The 22,265-nt window shown below is 39.9% G+C and overlaps 1 protein-coding gene across 1 annotated transcript in view; it reads right to left on the bottom strand.

The window, feature by feature from the left end:
* FRMPD1 (FERM and PDZ domain containing 1) overlaps positions 1 to 22,265 on the bottom strand; it is a 998,362-nt gene that overhangs the window by 3,669 nt on the left and 972,428 nt on the right. Inside the window, exon 14 of the mRNA XM_044059294.1 lies at positions 17,870 to 18,754. Coding sequence (XP_043915229.1) covers positions 17,870 to 18,754 — 885 coding nt within the window. The remainder of the gene's footprint in view (positions 1 to 17,869; positions 18,755 to 22,265) is intronic.

Genomic DNA, 22,265 nt, shown 5'->3' with positions numbered 1-22,265 from the left:
AAGGAAAAGGTACTGAGCTAGAATCAGTGATTGCACAGTCATCCCCATTGAAACAGTTGGCCCACAGCATAAACTGCTGGTTGCCACAATCAGCTGAAAGCAGTGGTCAGAGAAGGCTGTAAAGTCAATAGAGACCAGGTTGAAGACCAGGAATTTGACTGGAGAGAAAGTACAACAGTTCAAGGAACTACTTAGGGCTTTAGCACCCTAAGAAGAGGAGGAAATAGGTGGAGTTGAAGAAGAATGGCAGCACCTCAAAACAGCATGTATCAGGATACAGAACAGATATGTGGCTGACCAGGTAAATAAATAAGGTGCATGAGGAAAGTTAGTGGTGGAATGCAGAAGTCCAGGAAGTCATCAAAAGAAAGAAGGCATGAAGGAAAAAGTGGGAGATAGGAAAGATGGACCAGGTTAAGAAGGAATACTGGTTAGCTAAAGTAACTAAGAAAGAAGTTGCAACAGCAAAGAACAAGGTGTCAGAGGCACTCTACCAGCTTCTGGAGAGTAAGTCAATAGATGGTACAAAGAAACTATATGTGGTTGCAAGGCAAAGACAGAAAGATAAAGAGGATAGTCAGACACCCTTCATAAGGGATGCCAGCAATAACCTCCTCACCAGTCCACTGGATACCAAAGGCAGATGGAAGGAGTACTTTCAGCAGTTTCTGAATGAAGAAAACCCCACAGAAGCTGTACTGCCCCTGACACAGCCTATGAAGATTGAAGAGGAGGAGCCACCACAGAAGAAGTAAGAACAGCACTAATGAAAATGAAGTTGGGGAAAGCAGCAGGCTCAGATATGGTCACAGCAGATGTGATAAAATGCTGGGTAAGTTAGCAGAGAAATGGCTCCTGAGGGTATTCATAGCAGTGTGGAGAGAAAGGCGTATCCCAGATGACTGGAGAATAAACATACTCATGCCAGTGTTCAAGAACAGAGACATTCACAACTATGGGCAGTATAGAGGCATCAAACTCCTATTACATTGCATGAAAGATCTGGGGAGGGTCATTGATAAACAGATAGGCAGAGTAGTAGAATATAATATGGGAGATGAGCAGTGTGAATTCAGATCAGGATGCAGCACAACTGACCCAATGTTTCCAATGAGTCAGATAGTTGATAAGCTAGAGATGAGGAAAGAGTCCAACTGGGTATTCCTAGACTTGGAAAAAACATATAACAAGGTCCCAAGAAAGTTGATTTGGGCAGTCCTGTGGTGGTTCAAAGAACCAGAAACATAGGTATAATTAGTGCAAGCTATGTACAAGAACCCAGTGACTCAAGTACAAACAGTGTTCAGTCTCACAGAGGGGTTTCTAGTGAGAGTGAGTGTGCACTAGGATTCAGCTCAGAGCCTACTGCTGCTCATACTGGTGATGGACTATGTTAGCAAACAGGTTGGAGAGGATAGATCGACAAAGATGCTTTATGCAGACGATATGGCATTATAGACAGACGCGGAGCAAGAACGTCAGCAAATGCTAGGTGAATGGAATGCAAAACTGAAGGCAAATGGGATGAAACTGAGTACAGATAAGACAGTTGTAATGGCAGGAAATGCTGGAATTCATAAGAAGCTGAGAATTGAGATAGAAAGGAAAACAGTGGAACAGGTTAACAGCTTCAAGTATCTGGTAGGGGTGGTTGAGAAGAAGGGAAATCTGAATGAGGAGGTCAAAGCTTGCATCAGGTGTAGTATATGACAAAAGGAAAGTAAGATGTGCAAAACAGTGGTGCAACCAGCACTGCTGTATGGTATGGAAACCTGGGCAGTAAAGGCAGAACAGCTGAGGAAACTAGAGGTGATGGATTTAAAGTGTCTGAGATGGGTGGTAGGGTGCACACTGTGGTACAGATGAAGAAATGAGGACATAAGAGCAGAAGCCAAAGTAGCTTCAATTGCAGAAAAGGTCAAATAGAAGAGATTATGGTAGTTTGGGCATGTGCAGAAAAGCCAGAGACAATCAGGTGAAAAAGATTTGGGACAGACAGAAAGAAGGCAAGAGAAAATAATGGCACCCAGCAAAGAGGTGGATGGACTGTGTGAGAGAAGACCAGCCAGAGTCAGGCATGAGTGTCAAAGGAGGCAGGAGAGTGGCAGTGAATAGAGAGAGATTGTGACAGTTGACACTAAACCTCCACCCCATGTAGAAAATGGGAAATAGGGGGTTGATAATGATGATGATGCTCACAGAGTTCTATCTCTCATCTGGAGGTATGTTCTGAGGTTCAGATCATGCATTTAGGACTCGAGGAAACACGAGCCCACCAAAGAAGGCGCAGGACTGTAGATACAGATGGCGATAAACAGAAAGTACAACTGCCCTAGCCTCTCCTTCTGACCAACATGGGATAATAATTAGAAGCATTACAAAAGTCTCCTAAACTTACTGAATGACAGCCATGTTCCCTGGCTGTCACTTTCCTCAGAGGGTGGGGAACAAAAAGGCACAGGACTGGGTGATTTGATGTTCAGTGTATTTGGATATTTACCTTAAATCATTGATATTATGCCATCCTGAAAGGAAACTTTACATCCAAAAATGAAGTCTAAAAGGAAATGTATATCCAAAAAAACTCAGTCCAAAAGAAATCTTTGATATTTTGATATACTGACCAACGGGGTAACATGGGATAAATATGCCTAGGCTTGTAAGGGCTCTAGGGCCATTAGCCTAGTAACTTCCTATGAACCTATATTATGTCAATTTGTTGCACCATCTAGTCTGAGTCATCACTAGTAAGAAATTATAATTTTTGCTCCGGCACTGAGGCATTGCTGTACCAGGCAGTAAGAAAATATAATTATAATATTCTGCTCCAGCTCTGTGGCATATATTGATAATACCCTGAGTGTGATCTAGATGCCCTAGGTTCAATCACTTCTTTGGGTGCTGCACATATAGTAGGGGACGAGAGGAATGATGAGGTAGTACCTGTCTGTATCTCACTTGGGGGTTGGGTGCACATGTCTAGAGTATATTCTCCATCTTAGAATCCTTGGAGGAGACTGGAGATCAAACAGGGGTGCTTACATACAAGGAGACAGAGTTTTCTGGGAAGTACGTATCTCACAGAAGTGACTGACATGGTCTTGCAAAGGCCCACTGCATGCCCACCACTTCAGCATCAGTGGATGGGCAAAAACAGGGAAAATGTTAGGGTTAAGCAGAAATCCCTGATCCCTACAGATGACAGCACCACATCTTGAGCTTGTCTTTGAAGGAATGAGTGAGGTATATGGCTGCCACCTCTGGGAATAATTGGATCAGCTCTTCACATGGGGGGGCGTGATGATCGGAGAGAATGACATAAAAATTGCACAAGTTACCCCGCTAATATTAGCATTAAGAGTAACAGAGTAGCAGCCTGGTGTTAAAAAAACATGTGGTAACTGCATGTTTTCTAAACTAGAACTGGGATGGTATTTAAGTGTGTTAAGAAGCAGCAACAATGTGAGACTTCAGTTCAGTTCTGTTGGATTTGGCAGTATTTTGATGAAGTCTCCATACTGTCCCCCTCAGACACTGAAATCATACAGCTGATTAGCTGAAATTAGAATTATTTTAAGTTCCTTACCTAAAAATGTGCTAGGATTGTACTGTTGTGTTAACTGCCCGTGCTTTACTTCTGTTTTTGATAAGATTACTCAGTCTGCAGGCCCTCAGAAAACTATGATCTCCATCAATATGATGGCTGTGGAATGGAAAATGAACCCAGTGCAAGAAAGTCACTGACAGAACTTCAGTAATATTTTGTGAAATGTTGCAAAGAACAGCTCAGTATCACAGCTACATAAGCAGTACAGTAAAATTGGACTTCAAATGTAGGAAGTACAATGGCAGACCAAGAGCATGGGAATGTAAGACTGCGAGGCAATCAAAGGCTGTCACTAAGTGTCTTGAAGACAGGACTTAAAGAATTCTTGAGACGACCTTGAAAATTAAGGATGAAAGTCTAATGTATGTATCCTTGGGATCCAGAAGTAGTTGGAAGGATATCTGTTTAATATCCTTTTTTGGGTATTTATTTGATGCTATTTTAAAAACTTGCTCTCTTAAACCATACCAGTTTGGGAAGTCTGGGATAATACTGATCATTAAACTGCCTGTAGGTGCTTATCATCTCTGCTCCTTCATTTTGTGTCTGCTGAGTGTTTTGAATGAAAAAAGTCTTTATGTTACCTATGTTATAGAAGGACTTTTTCAGACTTGGAAAAGCCAAGTTGTCATTCAGACATGAATGCTCCTATTTTGACATACAGAGGCAAAATATGTAGCTGATGAAGCACACTGTGGGTGCTCATGAGAAAGTCTGGATTAAAAATGGATATTAAATGTTTTGGCATCCAAGAGGATGCACAATATGACTTAAGTCACTGTAAAAGTCCTACATCTCAAGACTAATAATTTTCAATCAACAATGCAAAAAAGAATGAGCAACCTACGGGTGCAAAGTCTTTCCTTCTCCCCTGCCCAGAAACATATGGAACAGCAACAAAATTCACTGATAAGAATTATGTCCTCACTACATGATTTCAAACATGACAGATCGATTAGGAGTACAGCATGTATTGTTATGCATGTCTGGAATAGTTCTAGTAAAGTTCGTGTCTATTAAAGTCATCAGTTTTGTTGACTGGATGCAGCCCTACAGTGTCCTTCCATGGTGACTGTTTGGGTGTAATATGGCCTTAATGTCCCTTATGGAACTTTTTCTTTTTTGATTAGTTGATAGATTTACTTAAACAAAGATTGATGTGCGTTGTGTATGTCTGTGAAAACGGTATGCCACCATAACAAATAACACTGCATACTTCTAGATTCATCTGAGGCTGCAGGTTTCGATGGAAGGGCTGCTCTCCTTTCTCTTTCACATACATAGTAATTACATTTGCACATTTCTAATAGCATGGTTGGTAATGATTATGGTACTGAGGATGCATTCGGGAGTCCTGAATCAATCTGCTGTTAGGATATAAACATTTCTGTAAAGCGCAGGTAATTGAATAACATACTTCTGAGGAACATCTTTCTGAAAAGCTACTTGCCTTTCCGAATCTGCATGGCAATGAAGAAAGAAAATACATGATTTTTTTAAATCCAACCAATTCAATTTTTTCAGTTGTGTTGCCACTTTAAAGTTAATTATATAACATAGGAGCCTGCATGTTCTCCCCGTGGTCGAGTGACGTTAAAGACATGCAGGTAGGTGCGTGCGTGAATGGGTGTGCTTCTTTGAAGGTTGGGTGTCGGGCTGGCAACTCGGCACCATAAAAAATCCACTGCTAATCATTAGCGGACCGGAGGTCTGCTGTGGTGACCCCTAACGGGGAAAAGCTGAAAGACATTAGTTTAGCAGGGGATGTGTGAATGGGGTTCAGTCCCTTACATTTGGCTTGCCCTTCCCTCCCTTCATAAAACATTATTTTTCAGTTTGTGATATGCTATTATTCTGTTAATCCAGCTGTGTGCAGTCACGAAAAAAAGAGTTAAAATTTTTTACCTGCCAACTATCCAAGACTTCAGGGTCTTCAATTTAATTATGTTTGTCTTTCATTGTGTTTAACTGTTGTGTAGATTATTTATACTGCTATGTGGTCTTAATATCTTTCTTTGCACTGGGTTCTGCATTATCTCAGTACCAACAATAGTACTACTATGTTCTTCTTCTTTCGGCTTTTTCCCGGTTAGGGGTCGCCACAGCAGATCACCCTGTCCGCTCATGATCGGCAGTGGAGTTTTACTGTGTCGAGTTACCAGCCCGGCGCCCAACCTTCCACAGAAGGCACACACTCACACCTAGGGCCAATTTAGAGTGTCCAATCCACCTGCAGCATGTCTTTGGGATGTGGGAGGAAACTGGAGCACCCGGAGGAAACCCACCCGACCACAGGGAGGACATGCAGACTCCGCACAGAAGGCACCCCAGCCAAGGATCGAACCAGAGAACCTCTTGCTGTGAGGTGGCAATGCTAACCACTGCACCACTGTGGCCGCCCAATAGTACCACTATGTTGGGAGCTGCAATATCTATAATTTTAAACACTTTTAATAAAAAAGCATTTACAATTAAAAATCATAATAATTTGCCTTTTTTGTTGAATTAATGATAATGCCATTAATGTTTTAACAAAATAATTCCACTGAACTAATAAAATGTCTCCGATTTGAAAGTGGAAGCTGCTAGTTAGTACACATTCTCTCTTTCTGCATGCTTAGGGTATTCCTATTGATGTGGTAGTTAGCAGGAACATCACTGTTACTGAAAGGGATGATAATACATTTTTTGCATTGATTTTAAGGCGTGACTTTGGCACCAATCATTTGTTTGCGTAAGACCCTGTTGTAGGATATTGACATTGTTTGGGGATTCTATGACCACTCCCAGTTTGCAGTCATCAGCAAACTTTGTTAGCCGTAGACTTTATTTTTTGCTTGTACTTCAGAGAAATAGATTCTGAACAGTAGAGGTCCCAGACCTGATCCCTGTGGAACACCACTGATTACTGGTCTGCTGTTGGAGGTGGATTCCCCTATTTTCACTGTATGGGTCCTATCTGTGAGCCATTTAGTTACCCAACTAACAATATAAGGGTTGATACCTAGCTGGGTGAATTTGTCAATAATGCCTGAGTGGGGAATAGTGTCAAAAGCCTTGGCCAAGTCCAGGTAGACTGTATACAGTTTTCCCCTTGTCCAGGGCTCTGGTGGGTCCCTATTAATTATTCAAACTTTTTAAAGTTCGAATGTCATATGGTTGACACCATATGATCGAACTTAAGTTCGAAGGTGAAAAGAAACAGCTCTATATGGCACAGAATGGGAAAATTTCCCTTTTCTGCACTGAAGTGCTATCTCGGAGTTGGTATATTTAAGTGTGGGAGGTGTGGGGGGTGCAGGGGGGCTTGCCCCCCTGCTTAGAGCGTTGAGGTAAGTTTTTTTTTTTTTTTAATTTTTTATTATATATTCGCTGTTTCAAACTTTGCTCATACATTGTCAGACATATGAGGTTCGAAGTTTTGAAACTTTGAATATACAATATAGACCCGGCTCTGGTGACTATCTTGAAGAAGTCACCAGTTTTAACAAGTATGATCTCTCTCTGAAAAATTCAAACTGAGTAGGGTCAAGTGTTTGGAGATTACCAGTAACTTTGTTGATAAAGTCCATGATGATTTGCTCCATGGCCTTAAAAATAGGTCTAGTCAGGCTAATAGGTCTAGTTCCCAGGGTCAGTGGGAAGCACCACCCTTGTGCAAGGGAATAACTGTGGATGTTTTCGATTCAGCTGGGATGAAGCTGGTGCTTAGACTAGGACTGAAAAGAGTACCCAATGGTGTTGCTAATTCTTGTTGGAGTCCATGTAGGATGCAGCCTGGGATGTTATCAGGTCCCATAATACTGTGTATTTGGCCTTAGAGAGGACATTTATAACTTGCTCTCTAGAGATACAAGGTTGTGGACAGGTGGAAGGAATGTCATGAGGTATTTGTGGTGGTGACAGCGGAGGGAAGTTTTTACAGAACCTGTTGGCTAACAGGTTTGCTATGTCCACAGGCTCAGTGCATGTGGTATCATTAACTACCAGCTCAGAGCAAATCTGGGTGTTACCTTCTAGGCTACTGATGTAACTAAAGAACACCTTATGGTTGTCCTTAGTTGAGGAAGCTAATTTTATTCATAGTTTGCTTTGGAGGACTTTTTAAGCTAAGGAAGGAGTGTTTCCAGGTTAAGGCATTCTCCATCTTACTTTTAGATATCAGTTTCTTCCTCTTATTGTAAAGAGCCTGTTAATGGCTGTTGTCCACCAGGGAGGTTGATCTTCCTTGAGGAGCAGCTTGTTTTGGTCCTATCAGGTATGGCTGCATCAATGCAGTTATACGGGTGTTTGTAAAAAGCATTGGTGTAGGACTTGGCATAGTTGCCAGTTACATCTGAGAGGGGAGGTGCAGTGAAGCTATTTATACCATCCCTTAGAAGGATATAATCTGCTCTTTTTTAGTTTAGTTTCTGCTGGGGGTGTGTGTGTGATAGTTATTTCGAATGAGACTGATTTGTGGACAGATCTGACAATGGAAGACCTCACAGTGGGGGTGCTACAGTGGTCCCCCATATTGATAAGCACCAGATCCAAGATGTTGGCACCCTTAGTCAGGGTGTCCACTAGCTGGTCCAGGGTGTTAGAGTTAATGAACATAAAGAACCTTTGGGCAAGTGAATTTGAACACAAGTAGTTTAGCCGGTCAATGGATGAGTAATTAAAATCACCCAGAACCATAATATTCGGATGCATCTTGAGGGATTCCAGTACATCCAAGTAGGCAGGATGGGTGGTGTCTTGATATATAGAGGGGGTCCTGTGGCTAGCAATGACTTGAATAGGTGTCCTCTCAAGAGTTGCACCTGAAGTGTCTCCAGAGAATCATATTGTTTAACCAATCTGTAGGTGTATTTATCTTTAATGAATATTGATGCACCACCTCCTTTAGTTTTCTCACCTTCTATTCATGGTTTAAACATGTGGTATGAGGTGTAACATAGTATGGCTGGGGTGCTCTCCAGTGCCTTCAACCAGGTTTCCATGACTGCACAGATGTCAGCATCTTCCAAGGTGAGGACTGCTTCCAGTGAGTGCAGTTTCATGCTAAGATTCCTAGTGTTTAGCAGCATAACCTTGAGGCTGCTTTTTGATGAAATGTTTACGTCAGTAATTTTGTCCTTGTGACATTGCCTAAAAAAGGCACTATGGGTTTGGCAAGAGACTTTGCCAGTAGCTAAAACCCAGGGGTGACGGATGAAGACCATCTCTGGCACAGCAGCAAGGTCTGTCGATCATGTTATCCTAGGCTGACAGAAACTAGATCCCCTTAGAATAACACCAGAAAGTAAACCAATTATTGAAGTCAATGATTATCTGTTTATATTGAGGTATCATCCTATGCTTAAGGCTAGGGACTTACCTGCCTGTGACACATAGAGAGTTCACTCATGTAATCAGGGAGGTACATCTCGAGTCGTTTACACCAACTTGTACTATGACTGAATCATAACGGTACTTATTGTTGAGAGACTGGAGTGTCTGCATGATCTGAAGAATCCTGGCACTGGAAAGACAGCTGACTGTGACTTTCTCCTTGTTCAGCCTGGTGAGGCGGGCAAAGATATTTGGAGTGGATGTGCTTTGTCTTATGGGCTTTGATGGTGAGACACTTTTGCTTGTGTTATTATGTTATTCTGTGTTTTGGGTGTTATGGCTGGTTTAGTATGTATGTGTTTTGGAGGTCTCTGGTGTTTAGTAGATTTTTTGTGAGTACCTTTGCATATGTTAGTCTATGTGTATGCTGTGTGTCATGAGTAGGAGTTGTGGTAGGTAGGCCAACAACCCACCCTGTATTGCTATCTATTGCGCGAGAAATCTGTGATTTCAGATTCATAATGTAGGTATGTCTCTCACAAATGGTACAGGAACGGTTTAGAAGTAGGGGGTTGTCAGTGTACATGAGGCATGTGCTACACTGCCTCAGTAGACCTATGTCAACCCGGTTGGTAGGAGAAAAGGACAGAAACTGAACGTTCAGGGTCCTATGAATAATCTTGGTGTAGCTAGAACAGTTGAAGAGGGAATACAGCAGGGGTAGGTATTACTAGGTTTAGGTGTGATGAGCTCTTGTTTTGGTAATATTTGTGAGGCTAGAGAGCAGGCATCTATAAACAGTAATCCCTCTGCCCAGCAGTGCGTAATGCTGCAAGATGTGCAAGCAGGCTCACACAAGCACAAACCGGTTCAAACAGAGACTTATTAAAGCAGAAAAATAAGAAACAGCCAAAGTTCAAATTATCCAATCAAAACACCCTAAACAGAGCCCTGCAACAGTAATTCTAGCTAGATCAGTACAAACTTTACACTCTTGCCACAAGGGCATGGCGGTGGGGCCTCTCCACACATAAATTTAACTGTTTTATAAGCTCCAAAGATCACAAACAGTACTAGATTCAGCAAAAATCTGACCCTAGTCTATGCTAGCATTTTTCAAGTGTAGCAAACAAGTAAAATGAACAAAACAAGCAGATGAACAGTAATTACAGTTGTAAGAGGAATTCAATTTACAGACAATCTAAAAATGTAGTAAAATACAGTTGCACAGTGTAAACAAACACAAAACAAGCAGAAACTGGTTCAAACAGGGGCTTATTAAAGCAGAAAAACAGGAAACAGCCAAAGTTCAAATTATCCAATCAAAACGCCCTAAACGGAACCCTGCAATAGTAACTCTAGCTTGATCAGTCCAAACTGTACCTTCTTCCCACGAGGACACAGAGTGGCCTCTCCAGACAAAAGATTAACTGTTTTACAAGCTCCAAAGGTCACAAACAGTACTAGACCCAGCAAAAACCTGTCCCTAGTCTATGCTAGTATTTTTCAAGTGCAGCAAATAAGTAAAATGAATAGAACAAGCAAATGAGCAGTAATTACATTTGTAAGAGGAATTCAATTAGTAGACAATCTAAAAATGCAGTAAAATACAGTTGCACAGTGTAAGCATACATATATGCAGCAAATATTGTTTACTTAATCAAAAAGTGCAGAAAATAGTTGAAAATAAGCAATTATCTTTTGTAGTATCTCAGCAGATATATGGAAAACAGTAGAGCAAGGGCAGAAGGCCTAACTCACTGCAGTTTTGAGAAAACAAGCACAAACCAGTTCAAATAGAGGCTTATTAAAGCAGAAAAACAGGAAACAGCCAAAGTTCAAATTATCCAATCAGAACGCCCTAAAGAGATCCCTGCAACAGTAACTCCAGCGAGATCAGTCCAAACTGCACACTTTCCTCCCATCAGGGCCCAGGGTGGCTTCTCCAGACAAAAAAAATAACTCTTTTACAAGCTCCAAAGGTCTCAAACAGTACTAAAGTCAGCAAAAACCTGACCCTAGTCTATGCTAGTGTTTTTTCAAGTGCAACAAACAAGTGAAATGAACAAAACAAGGAGAAGAACAGTAATTACAGTTGTAAGAGGGATTCAGTTAGCAGACAATGTAAAAAATGCAGTAAAATACAGTTGCACAGTTTAAACAAACAGATAAGCAGCAAATATTGTTTTAGTTAATCAGAAAGTGCAGAAAACAGTTGAAAATAAATGGTTATCTTTTGTAGTATCTAAACAGGTATTTGGAAAACAGAAGAACAAGGGCAGAAGGGCAACTCACTGCAGCTTTGAGTAAACCCAAGAGATGCTTCTGGAGCATATAAAGTATTACCTCTTCTCACTGAGAGGTTGTTTACTTATTCTTACTCACTCTGTTATAAAGGGATTGATGTTACTTTGTTTCATCTGGTAAACAGCTCCATGTGCAATGCTGTTCAAAGCATTTGCTAGTGCTAACTAGATAAGGGATATCAAAATGGTGGCCCACAGGACAGATGTGGTCCCCAAGACATGCCCAAACTGGCACAATTACAGTTTTTAAATGAATATTTATAGCCAGCCTACCAAGTGGTGCATTACAATAACTCATGCAGTAACTATGCCCTGTCACACTGATTGTGGTTTCAGGTCTTGCTTGTAGTCCTGCATGAGTATATTCACAAGTGTGTTAAAGTTTTAAAAGAAGATATGTTGCATGACAGCCTAGTGACATTGTTTTTTTCTGGCTTTGGCACTGATGTTTCCATTCTCAATGGTCTTTCTGAGTATTTGAGGTATAGCACCCTTGATTGGCTTTGTAAATAACCTCCATGTGTGTGTGTATATATTTGTGTTTGTGGGTCCCCTTCATATGATTGAACTTTCAAAAGTTCGACTTTCATATGACCGAGACCATATGATTTAACTTTTAAAAGTTTGAATGTTCCTAATGGAGATCTCCATACAGAGCAGAACAGGAAGATTTCCCTTTTCTGCATAGTAGTGTGATCTCGGAGTTGGTATATATAAATAGCAGGGGGTGTGAGGGGGGTTGCAGCCCCTCTGCCAAAACATTCAGGTATTTTTTTATTTTTTATTTTTTACTTTTTTATTAGATGTTCGAACATTCAAAAGTTTGAATATGTGGTCTCGGCCATATGAAAGTTGAACTTTTGAAAGTTCGATCATCTGAAGTAGGCCAGTGTTTGCATGTGTTTTTTAAGTGAGCATTTGTGTACACATCTGCCTGTGTGCATGAGAGATAACAGCTGCATTAACACTTTCTCTGGGTTCTTTTAAATTTTAACAAATTTAACAAACTTTTTAAGATGCTTTACTCTACAGTCTACACTATTAAAGATCTGAAAGAGCATTAAAACTGAACTAAGCACTGAGAAATATTGGGTAGTGACCTACTGTAACAGCCAACCAATATAATTAATATTCACATGCATTTGCAGATACAGAGTGAATTATGGGCAGTACTCAGAATACATAGGTTTGACTTGTAGGATGTTAAACAGATTAGAGAACATCTTTATGCTATAAAATCTAAAGATTTAAATAATACTTTACATAAGCATTCAATTTAATGTGACAATTACAATAAGTTTTTGTTTTATGTACTAGAACAAGTTCCCGAAGACCTTCATGGGGGAAATTACAAAAACATTTTAGGAAAAAAAAAAGAAAACTAAGTGGCAGATTTTACTTATGGCTGATGAATTTCCAGGACTAAATGAGAGTATAAATATTAAATGCAGTTGAAAGTACAGAAGGTTGAAAGTTAATACACAGGTGTATTACATATATATTATGTTCTATTTTAATACCCATAGTCTGTTTTTTTTAACAATGGTTGGTTTTAATTAATTATGTATTTAATTGAAAAATTATTGACTGCTTTTTATTGGATGTAAGATGTTTAAATACTAGGCATGTGTTTCACTGAATTATTTCTGACGAAACCTTTGGGATGACAAGCAAAATAAAAGATTTTTACACTTAAAAGTCTTTACGTTTTATCCAGTCGTCCAGACTTCTGTTGTTGGTTACATTTCTTATTTGTGCTAAGGTTACCATTTCATCTGTTTTTTTTTTTTTGATTTATTATAGGGCTCAGAATACATTGGCATTAAACAGCAGCATTTCCTGTGACATTCAAATCCTTAGTAATTGTATCAATAGATAGCATTATCTGGGCCTCCGCTATTTTTTACTCAGTCACCACAATCAGCCAAGGATTGCACAGGAAGTAAGAGCTGCATGCTGTATTCTGACAGCAGGTAGCTAAGATGATGCATTCCCGTGTGTCTTTTATTTATGTATTAATTCATTCAAATGCGATCAAAGTACAGAATATGAATAAACTGACTACATTGGAAAATTAAACAACTGGGATAAATTTTACATGCTACCTTCTTTTAAAATATAATTAGGATTCTAGTAGCGTTAAGGAAATAGTCAAAACTAATGGAAAAGTTATTGATTTAATAGGGGATGCACCCAGGTTTGTATTTAAAGTGGCTAGAAATGTGAAAAATATTTTTTAAATACATCAAAAGGTGGAGATCTCAACACAAGGGAAAATAGGAACAAGTAAATGTGTTGCCTGTAAACAGTGTCCATATATTTTGGAAATGCAGTACATTGACTTAAAAAAACTATTGTTCATCAAGAGTTTGTTTATTTATTTATTTATTTTTACACAAAGACAATTGAATGACAGCTGGTGTGATATACATTGCTATGTGTTCTAACTGCTAGTCATGTTACATTGTTAAGACTTACAGAATGTTATGTAAAAGAATTTATGAACATTATTATGACATATTAAAGAAAAATCCCAACAGTGTCTTGTATAAACATATTTTGGAATTTAAAGATTTGTTTTGGAATCCTTGAAACTGTCACACCAGATGAGAGGGGTGGACAGTGGTAAACAGTACTGATAATAAGGAGTTAGTTTGGCAATTAAGACTGAATGCTGTATCCCTGCCAGGGTTAAGTGATTGTATTTTCATCAATTCAGTACTTAAGTTAAGGGCATCTAAAGTTGTAATTAATTTACATGCAGTCATATGAAATTTAATTAACTAAATAATTAATTAAACATTTACTGTGTTTGGCTGAAATTATCTTGAGGTTGTGAATTATGTACAGTATTTACATACTTTTCTCATACATATATTGTATATATACATACACACACAACAAAAGACTTTACCATTTAACACAAAATATATACACATTTGATATAGACAAAACGTTCTTCCATTACATAAGCCATATTTTATTTATTTTACTCATTTTATGATTATTGATTAACATTCTTATAATTGGTTTTATTTATTAAACATTTAGTATATCTATTTTTAAAATAATTTATAATACAAACTACCACAGTGGAAAAAAGGCAGTGATTTTATTTTGTTTTGTAACTGTTGACAGATGACAATAGTGTTTTTCAGTGAGCACTGACACTTAAAAGATTTGGGATTATGCTGTTAAGTCATGTGACTCTTTTCTGCTTTAAATGTGATGTGAACACTCATTCATTTTTTTGATTCTGAGTAAGTCCTGTGAGTTTAAAGGACTAAAGCACTTGAATACAATCGACTACAATTTAATTTTAATTCTAATAAATTGATTTTTTATACTTGGAACTCCTCTGTGGTATTTTCTTTACTCCAGTTACTACATGAGCCTTTTTTGGTTATTCGGTTAAATTTTGACAATTTTAACAAACTTTTTAAAATGCTTTACTTTACAATATGCACTATTAATAACCTGGAATAGCATTTATACTGAGAAACACTGCAGTAGTGATCTACTACAATAGTCAGTACGATTAATATTCACATGCATTTGTAGACACACAGTAAATTGTGGGCAGGGCTCAAAATACATTGACATGAAACAGGAACATTTCCTATGACATTCACATCCTTAACAATATATCAATATATAGCATGATCTGTGCCTCTGCTATTTTCTCCTCAGTCACCACAATTAACCAAGACTTACACATGAATTAAGATGAAGTGAGTTACATGCTGTATTCTGACAGTAGAAGATACATTCCTGTGCGTCTTTTATTTATCAATTAATTCACTCAATTGTAATCAAAGTTCTGTGGTACATAGTCAAAATCATACAAACGGTTAGACTTGATGGTCACACCTATGTGTGTATGACTGTGTTATGCATGTTGGAATGTGTGGTAGCATACATGCTCTCAACTGGCTCTGCTTTCCCACAATATCTCTGATTTTGCCTCAACCAGTAAGGATGACAATCAGGAAATAATGACAGATACTTGAGCTTCAGACATAAAAGCCTTCAGGAAAAGCATGCTAATGCAAAGTCTGTTGTTATGGCAACCTTCCAAGTTAAAAGCAATAACTGTCCCCAGTCTTTTTCCTTGCACCCTATTATGTTTTATTGGTCTCCTTATTCTTGAGTTAAGAGGTTGATACATAAATTGTGGGGTTACAGTGGATCACACCCAATATTCTGACAGCAGTAAGCTGAGAATACATATACCTTTGTGTCAGTTATTTATGCATTTATTCATTAATTTACTCAAATCAAGCATCTGATGTGTATAGTTACAGTCATAAAAGTGCCTATAAATGGTGTGTGTGTGTGTGTGTGTGTGTGTGTGTGTGTGTGTGTGTGTGTGTGTGTGTGTGTGTGTGTGTGTGTGTGTGTGTGTGTGTGCGTGCATCTGCTAAAATAAATCACTGTGGGCAGCTGCAGTTTTTATTTTATTACAGTCTGACACCTGATGTGTACACAGTTAATAAATGTTGCAATAATTTATGCTTTGTTGGTTGGGCTGTGGCAGTCAGAGTAGGATGCATGTAATAGTAACTAAACTTTGTCACAATGGAACATCGAGTAGCATTAACACAGAACTTTGTTCTATGATTGTTTGGCTGATTCATTCTTTGTAGAGTCTGCAATCCCTGTCTGTATAAGGGTTTTATCCAAGTGCTTTGGATTCCTCCCCTAGACACTCAGGTATATAATGTATGCCTGCAGCCATTAGTGATTTTATTTTCACCCCAATCTAACATCAGAAGGGCACACAGAAGGTAACTGTCTGTTTTGGAGAGGTAGGGAGGTAAATTATTCCCAGACAGGATTTATATATCATTGCAAGTATTTGTCATCTAAATTTATTGGTAATTATTATTTTGCTTACTCACTTTGAATGTTAAGGATTAGACACAACTTATTTTTCCTTGAAAGAAAAAAATAAAACTGAATTTCTTTCCTTAATTTCAAATTTTTAGAGGCTATCATTGGCTGAAAATGTTATTTAAAAAGCTGTTAAGATTCTCCTCAGAGCATATAGAATCCTATGAATTCTGGGAGTGTTAGATTCATTTGGTTACTGTGTACACCTCAGGTATCATACTGTAACAGCCTGAATTCAGTTACTTCCTCCGTGGTTATTACAGAAGAGTCTTGGACAGTTCAGGATTGTTAAAAGGATGGCAGAAAAAGCTAATAGGAAGACAAACCAAGAAAGAAGTAATCAAACTGGATGGCATGAGGCCAGGATAGGGTGGTGTGGATTGTACACAATATTCTGACACCAGTATGCTGAGAAGATACATACCTCCATATCAGTTATTTATACATTTATTCATTAATTTTCTCAAATTGTGGGGGTGTAGGGGGACCAACTTACAATGGGGGTAAGGATTCCTTTGTCCAAAATTCTATTTTACCTAAAGCTTATCCTTTGATTGCAGTCAGGTATCTTGAGGTGGTTTCTTGTCCATGAAGTGGCTGCAATGAGCAGTTCTGAGGCAATATGTGCATGAAAGTAACTGCCTATTTGTTGATTAAGGCCACTGACCTGTTGTAATAGAGTCCCACCACATTCCATTTAGCCCCACCCATTTGACTGCTTCTTGCAGTGATCCTTGCTTTGAAGTCATCATGTCCTACTGGTGGTTGCTAGTTCTGACCTTCCATGATGACATAATTCACCATCTGAATGCACTTAATGTCAAGCTCTAAGGTCTCAAACAGATAATTATAGTGATGTGTGACATGGTGAGAACCATCAGCACAACCACCAAACTGAGATTGTTGAGGAAGCAGCTGTCAGAGAACAAACTGTCATTTCCCAGCAGTGCAGGCCCATGTTGGAAGAGTTGAAACATCTTTTACTGGAGCTGCTTATGTAGGTTTCATAGATTGCTACTCAAGGGGTTTGAGCATTATTTGTAGACTTGAAAAAACTCACAGTGAACATTTGCAGTTGTTGTGCAGATCCATTCTCTGCTGATATTGATACACAAACAAAACTGAAAGTTATAACTGATGTAATGTTTTTGACATCACCTGTGCAGCCTTTGGATCAGGGGACTCCTCCTTAAATGACCCTCAACCAGTTTGAGTCTGAGACCACTGCAGTCAAAGATAAATCTCTAAAAAGGTGACCAATGTGGAGGAGACACAGGTAAATATATGGAGAGACCCAATAAAACTACAAAATAATCTACAGCTTAGTAAGCAAAATTCAGCATACAAAAGTCTCAGAATCCTGCAAATAGGTTACAATAAAAACAGTTATACAATAAGGGGATTATAAGAATGATAAATTAGGGAACAAAAAAGAGTTCTAGCTAATTAAATCTGATGATTTAAAATCTGAAAAAATGTTTTTCATGGCTCCTGTGAAAACCTGCAAAATGCTGTAGTGAATGCAGGCTGTTACAACTGGGTTTGCCTTTCTACTTTTTTTCAATCCATATCTAAATGTCAGATGTGTTTGTTTATAATAGAAGTGTTTCAGATTCAGTAATTCTCAGTGAGTCCAAATCAATAATTTGTAATGTTACCTAAGTAACCTGGTTACAATATATTTTATTAGTATGTTAAAGCTAGTGTTAAAAGGAGAGTAATGGCATATTTCTAATATATGACCAACCTGTTTTGGCTGCTGTCATTTCAGTTTCTGCTGGCACTTCAGAAGTGATCAGTCTATCAGCCGCATCAAAAAATTCATCCTCAGAACTGCTGTCACCAAACCCTGGTGGAGGATGCAAAATGGGACCACCTGCTTCCTGTTGACTTGTGTTGGTGCCTTTTTCTGTTTGTTCTACTACTGAAGGCAAACTTCTCAGGGAACAGTAGCTTCCGGAGCTACTAAGGATGTTTCTTTCCACACTGCTATCAGGAGTCACGTTTGCACACAGGCTGTAATATTCCATCGTATTACTGTCGTATAGTCTGCAGTCTAGTGTGAAGTCAGATAAATCATTTCCTTCACCGTGATCTGCAGGGTCTCCATTACACTGTTCAGGCGTGGAATCCATTTTATCAGGACACTGCAGATGGCTGGAAAATGAGCTGCGGCCACTGTCACAGTTTTCTGTGGCAGGCACTACGCTAGCTGTAGTCGAGAAAATATCTTTGTTTGCACTTGCCATTTCATTTAGTTCCGGTATGTAGAGCTCAAGAAATTCAGGTCTACTTATGGAGCAGGCCTCAAGATCGTCTTCTTCCAAGGCATCTATGGAGTCACTGGAGTAACTTAGCTTAAAGCCTTTGCTTTCTGTCTTCACATAGTCAGACACCTCTGATGTGCTGTTGTCAGTATTGTCATCTTCAGTTTTCTCTTCACTCAAATTAATATTTTCCCCGCCTTTTTCAGTCTCGTCAGCCACCTCTTCTTCATTTTCTTCTTTTTCTTCTTCTTCTTGCAAAGGCTTGATTCTGCCATTTCTGAGCACATGAATGTCAGAAAGTAACTCCAGAGATGTCTCGATTTCTGAGGACTCTTCAGAGTCACTGCAGGCTCTTGACTCATAGCCTATAAAACAGAATTTTTAAGACATTAGAATGGTGAAACAGATAACCATGTAAAAACTGGTGCAGTAGGATTCAAACTTTCCCAAACCGTTTCGTACAGCTATTTTATCAGTACCATAGCACAACATACTTTTGCAAATGCTCTTCAAAGCAAAATTCAATATTCAGTTTATAGAGAGGAAATCACCCCGTAACAAATATAAAATAAAATACAAAAAAAAAAAAAAAAACATGGTAGACACAGACCACCCAAGCTTCTTTATCTTTATGAAGTTTCACAGTATGAAGAACATGCATGATTAGTTTTGGATTTTACCTTAAAGTATGAATGATGTATATAAACAAAAATGAGCACAGCCAATTTCCCAGTGACTGAGGAACGAAGAAAGAGAGGGAGAGTTGCATCATCATGGTTCATAGGTAGGTACTAGGCTATCTGCCCAAAGGCATTTATAAGGCTAGCCAGAATGTGTTGGATTTCGCCGCCCCCTTAGATTAGTTCCCTGTGCCTCTGTCCAGCAGAGCCACTGAAGTGATCCCCGAGGTAACCTTTCTGTTTCCCATCCACTTGTTAAGGTTTCTCTTGAAGAGTATTAGTGAGGAGCTCTGCCTAATGTAGATTGGAATCTTGTTTGAGAGCATGGGAAGTCTCTGGGACAGGAATCTATCCCTCCAGCACATCCTATTTATTGTTGTGGTGAGGTTTAGATCCCTAGAGCGTGTGGCTTGAGAGGAAATGGTTTTCTTTAGGCAGAGCATGTCCATCAATTCTGGGTTGAACATGGCCTTGTATGTCAGGCAGAGATCACCTCTGAGTAGGCGGTATGCAACCAAGTACAGCTGGAGTTTCTTCAGTCGAGCTGCATAGGGCATCTATTTTAGGCCAGTGATCCCCTTGGTGAGGTACTTCTGTAGTCTTTCCAGCTGTTGCAGGTGTCTTGTAAGGTACATCCCAAATGGGGCGTTGAACTCTATGATGGGTCTGAATAGTGATGAGTAGAGGGGCACGATGGCCTCTTTTGATCTGGATGTGAACCCTTTTGTGATTGGGTGGGCCACACAGAAGGATTTTCTAACCACTTTGGCAATGTGATTATCAAAGGAGAGATTACTATCTACTTGGGTCCCCCAGATCTCTTATTACGTTTTCCATATTTAGGGGGCTACCACCTATGTGGTAGTTTGTGGGTACTTTGTTTTTTCCAAAGGGGATGACTATGCACTTTTTGGCATTTAGCTTGAGGCCATGATTTTGAAACCAGGTACCCATCTCAATGAGACCCTTTTGGAGGATGTCTGTGTCAGCCAGAGAGTCAATTATAGCCCCTAGTTTGCAGTCGTCTGCGAACTTGGTCAGCCATAGTCCTCCTGTGCTTGCCTGTACTTCTGAGAAGTATATGCCGAACAGGAAGGATCCTAAGACTGAGCCCTGGGGAATGCCACTTGTAACCATTTTAGAGTCGGACCTAACTCCCGCATCTCTCACCATGTGGGTTCTGTCCGTGAGCCAGTTGGCAACCCATCTTGTGATGTAGGGGTTTATGTTCAGGCTGGTGAGCTTGTCTATAATACCAGAATGGGGAATGGTGTCGAAGGTCTTTGCGAAATCTAGGTAGGCTGTGTGTACCACCTTTCCCTCGTCTATAGCCTTGGTAACTGTCTCAAAGAAGTCCACCAGGTTCAGGAGGCATGATCTGTCCTTAACAAAGCTGAACTGGGTAGGGACTAGTGTTTGGAGGTTCCTAATGTCTCTGTCAATGAGTTCCATGATGATGCGCTCCATAGCCTTGCAGACCAAGCTGGTCAGGCTTATAGGTTCATAGGTTGGTACTAGGCTATCAGCCATAAGGCCTATACAAGCCTAGCCTTAACAATTCCCTGGCTATTTCTTCCCACACTATTTACTTCCCTGGACCCCTGTCTAGCAGGGCAACTGACGTGATCCTTGGGGTGAATTTCCTTTCTCCCATCCAATCGTCAAGGTTCCTTTTGAAGAGGGCCAAAGAGGCACAATGCTTGACATGTATGGGGAGTCTATTCCAGAGTCTGGGGAGTCTCTGGGTCAGGAACCTATCCCTACAGCATGTTTTGTTTATTGTGATGACAAGGTTTAGATCCCTGGAGTGTGTGGCTCTGAGGGATTGGGATTTCTTTAAGTGTAGCATGTCCAACAGCTGTGGGTTTGACATGGCCTTGTATGTTAAGCAGAGATCGCCTCTGAGTAGACGATATGTGACAGAGTATAGCTGTAGTTTTTTAAGGCAGTCAGTGTAGGGCATCTGCTTTAGGCCTGCGATTCATTTAGTGAGGTATTTCTGTGGCCTATCCAGTTGTTGCAGATGTCTTGAAAGGTACATACCAAATGTGGCGTTGTATTCTGTAATGGATCTAATGAGGAATGAGTACAGTGGGACAATGATCTCCTTTTTTCTGGATGAAAAGCCCTTAGTGATGAGGTGTGCCACACAGAAGGATTTCCTGACTGTTATGGTGATGTGGTTATCGAAGGTGAGACCACTGTCCACCTGTATCCCTAAGTCTCTTATCACATTTCAGTATTTAGTGTACTGCCACCTATATGGTAAGTCATGGGTACATGTTTTTTCCCAAAGGGGATAACTATACATTTCTTAGAATTGTGCTTGAGCCCATGGCTCTGGCACCAAGCATCTGTTTCTTTAAGGCCCTTTTGTAGAGTATCCACATAATTTGGAGATTCAATAATGGCTCCCAGTTTGCAGTCATCAGCAAACTTTGTTAGCCAGAGTCCCTTAGTGTTGGCTCCTACTTCAGAGAAGTAGATGCGAAACAAGAGTGGTCCCAGGACTGAACCCTGAGGTACTCCACTTGTCACTTGTTTGGAGCTGGATTTGGAGTTGGCTACTTTTACAGTGTGGGTTCTGTCAGTAAGCCAGTTGGCAACCCATCGAGTGATGATTATAGGGTGATAGTTCCTGGGGTCTGTTGTGGCTCCACAATTGTGGAGTGGAATAACCATTGCTGTACACCACTCTATGGGTACGTAGCCTGTGTAGAGGTTGAGTTTGAACAGTGTGTTTAGGTGAGGAGTTAGTTCTTCTTTGAACTCGTGTAGCACGCAGCCTGGGACACCGTCCGGTCCCATTGATGCTGTGTTTTTGGCTTTGGAGAGGGCTGTTTTAACCTGAGTGTCTGTGATTTCAAGGGCTCTACATTCTTCTGGTATGGTTATGGGCCTTTTTGGGGGTGAAGTTTGCACTGAACCTGTCTGCCAGGATGTTGGCGAAATTGGTCGGTTCAGTGTATTTTGTGCCATTCTGCACCAACTCTGAGAAGATCTGAGCATTGCCACTTAGATTCTTGACATAGCTACAGAATGCCTTGTGGTTATCTTTGGAGTCCTTGGCAATTTTTCTTTCGAAGCTCGCCTTGGATGATTTTATGAGGGATCGTAGTTTCTTGCTGATACTGATCAGGGATTTCTTCCCTTCTTGGGATTTTACTCTTTTCTGTACTAGTTTCCTCCTTCTATT

This window comes from Protopterus annectens, chromosome 17.part0, assembly GCF_019279795.1.
Source record: "Protopterus annectens isolate FY-2018-M chromosome 17.part0, PAN1.0, whole genome shotgun sequence".
NCBI lineage: Eukaryota > Metazoa > Chordata > Ceratodontiformes > Protopteridae > Protopterus > Protopterus annectens.
This window is presented reverse-complemented; position numbering and strand designations above follow the sequence as displayed.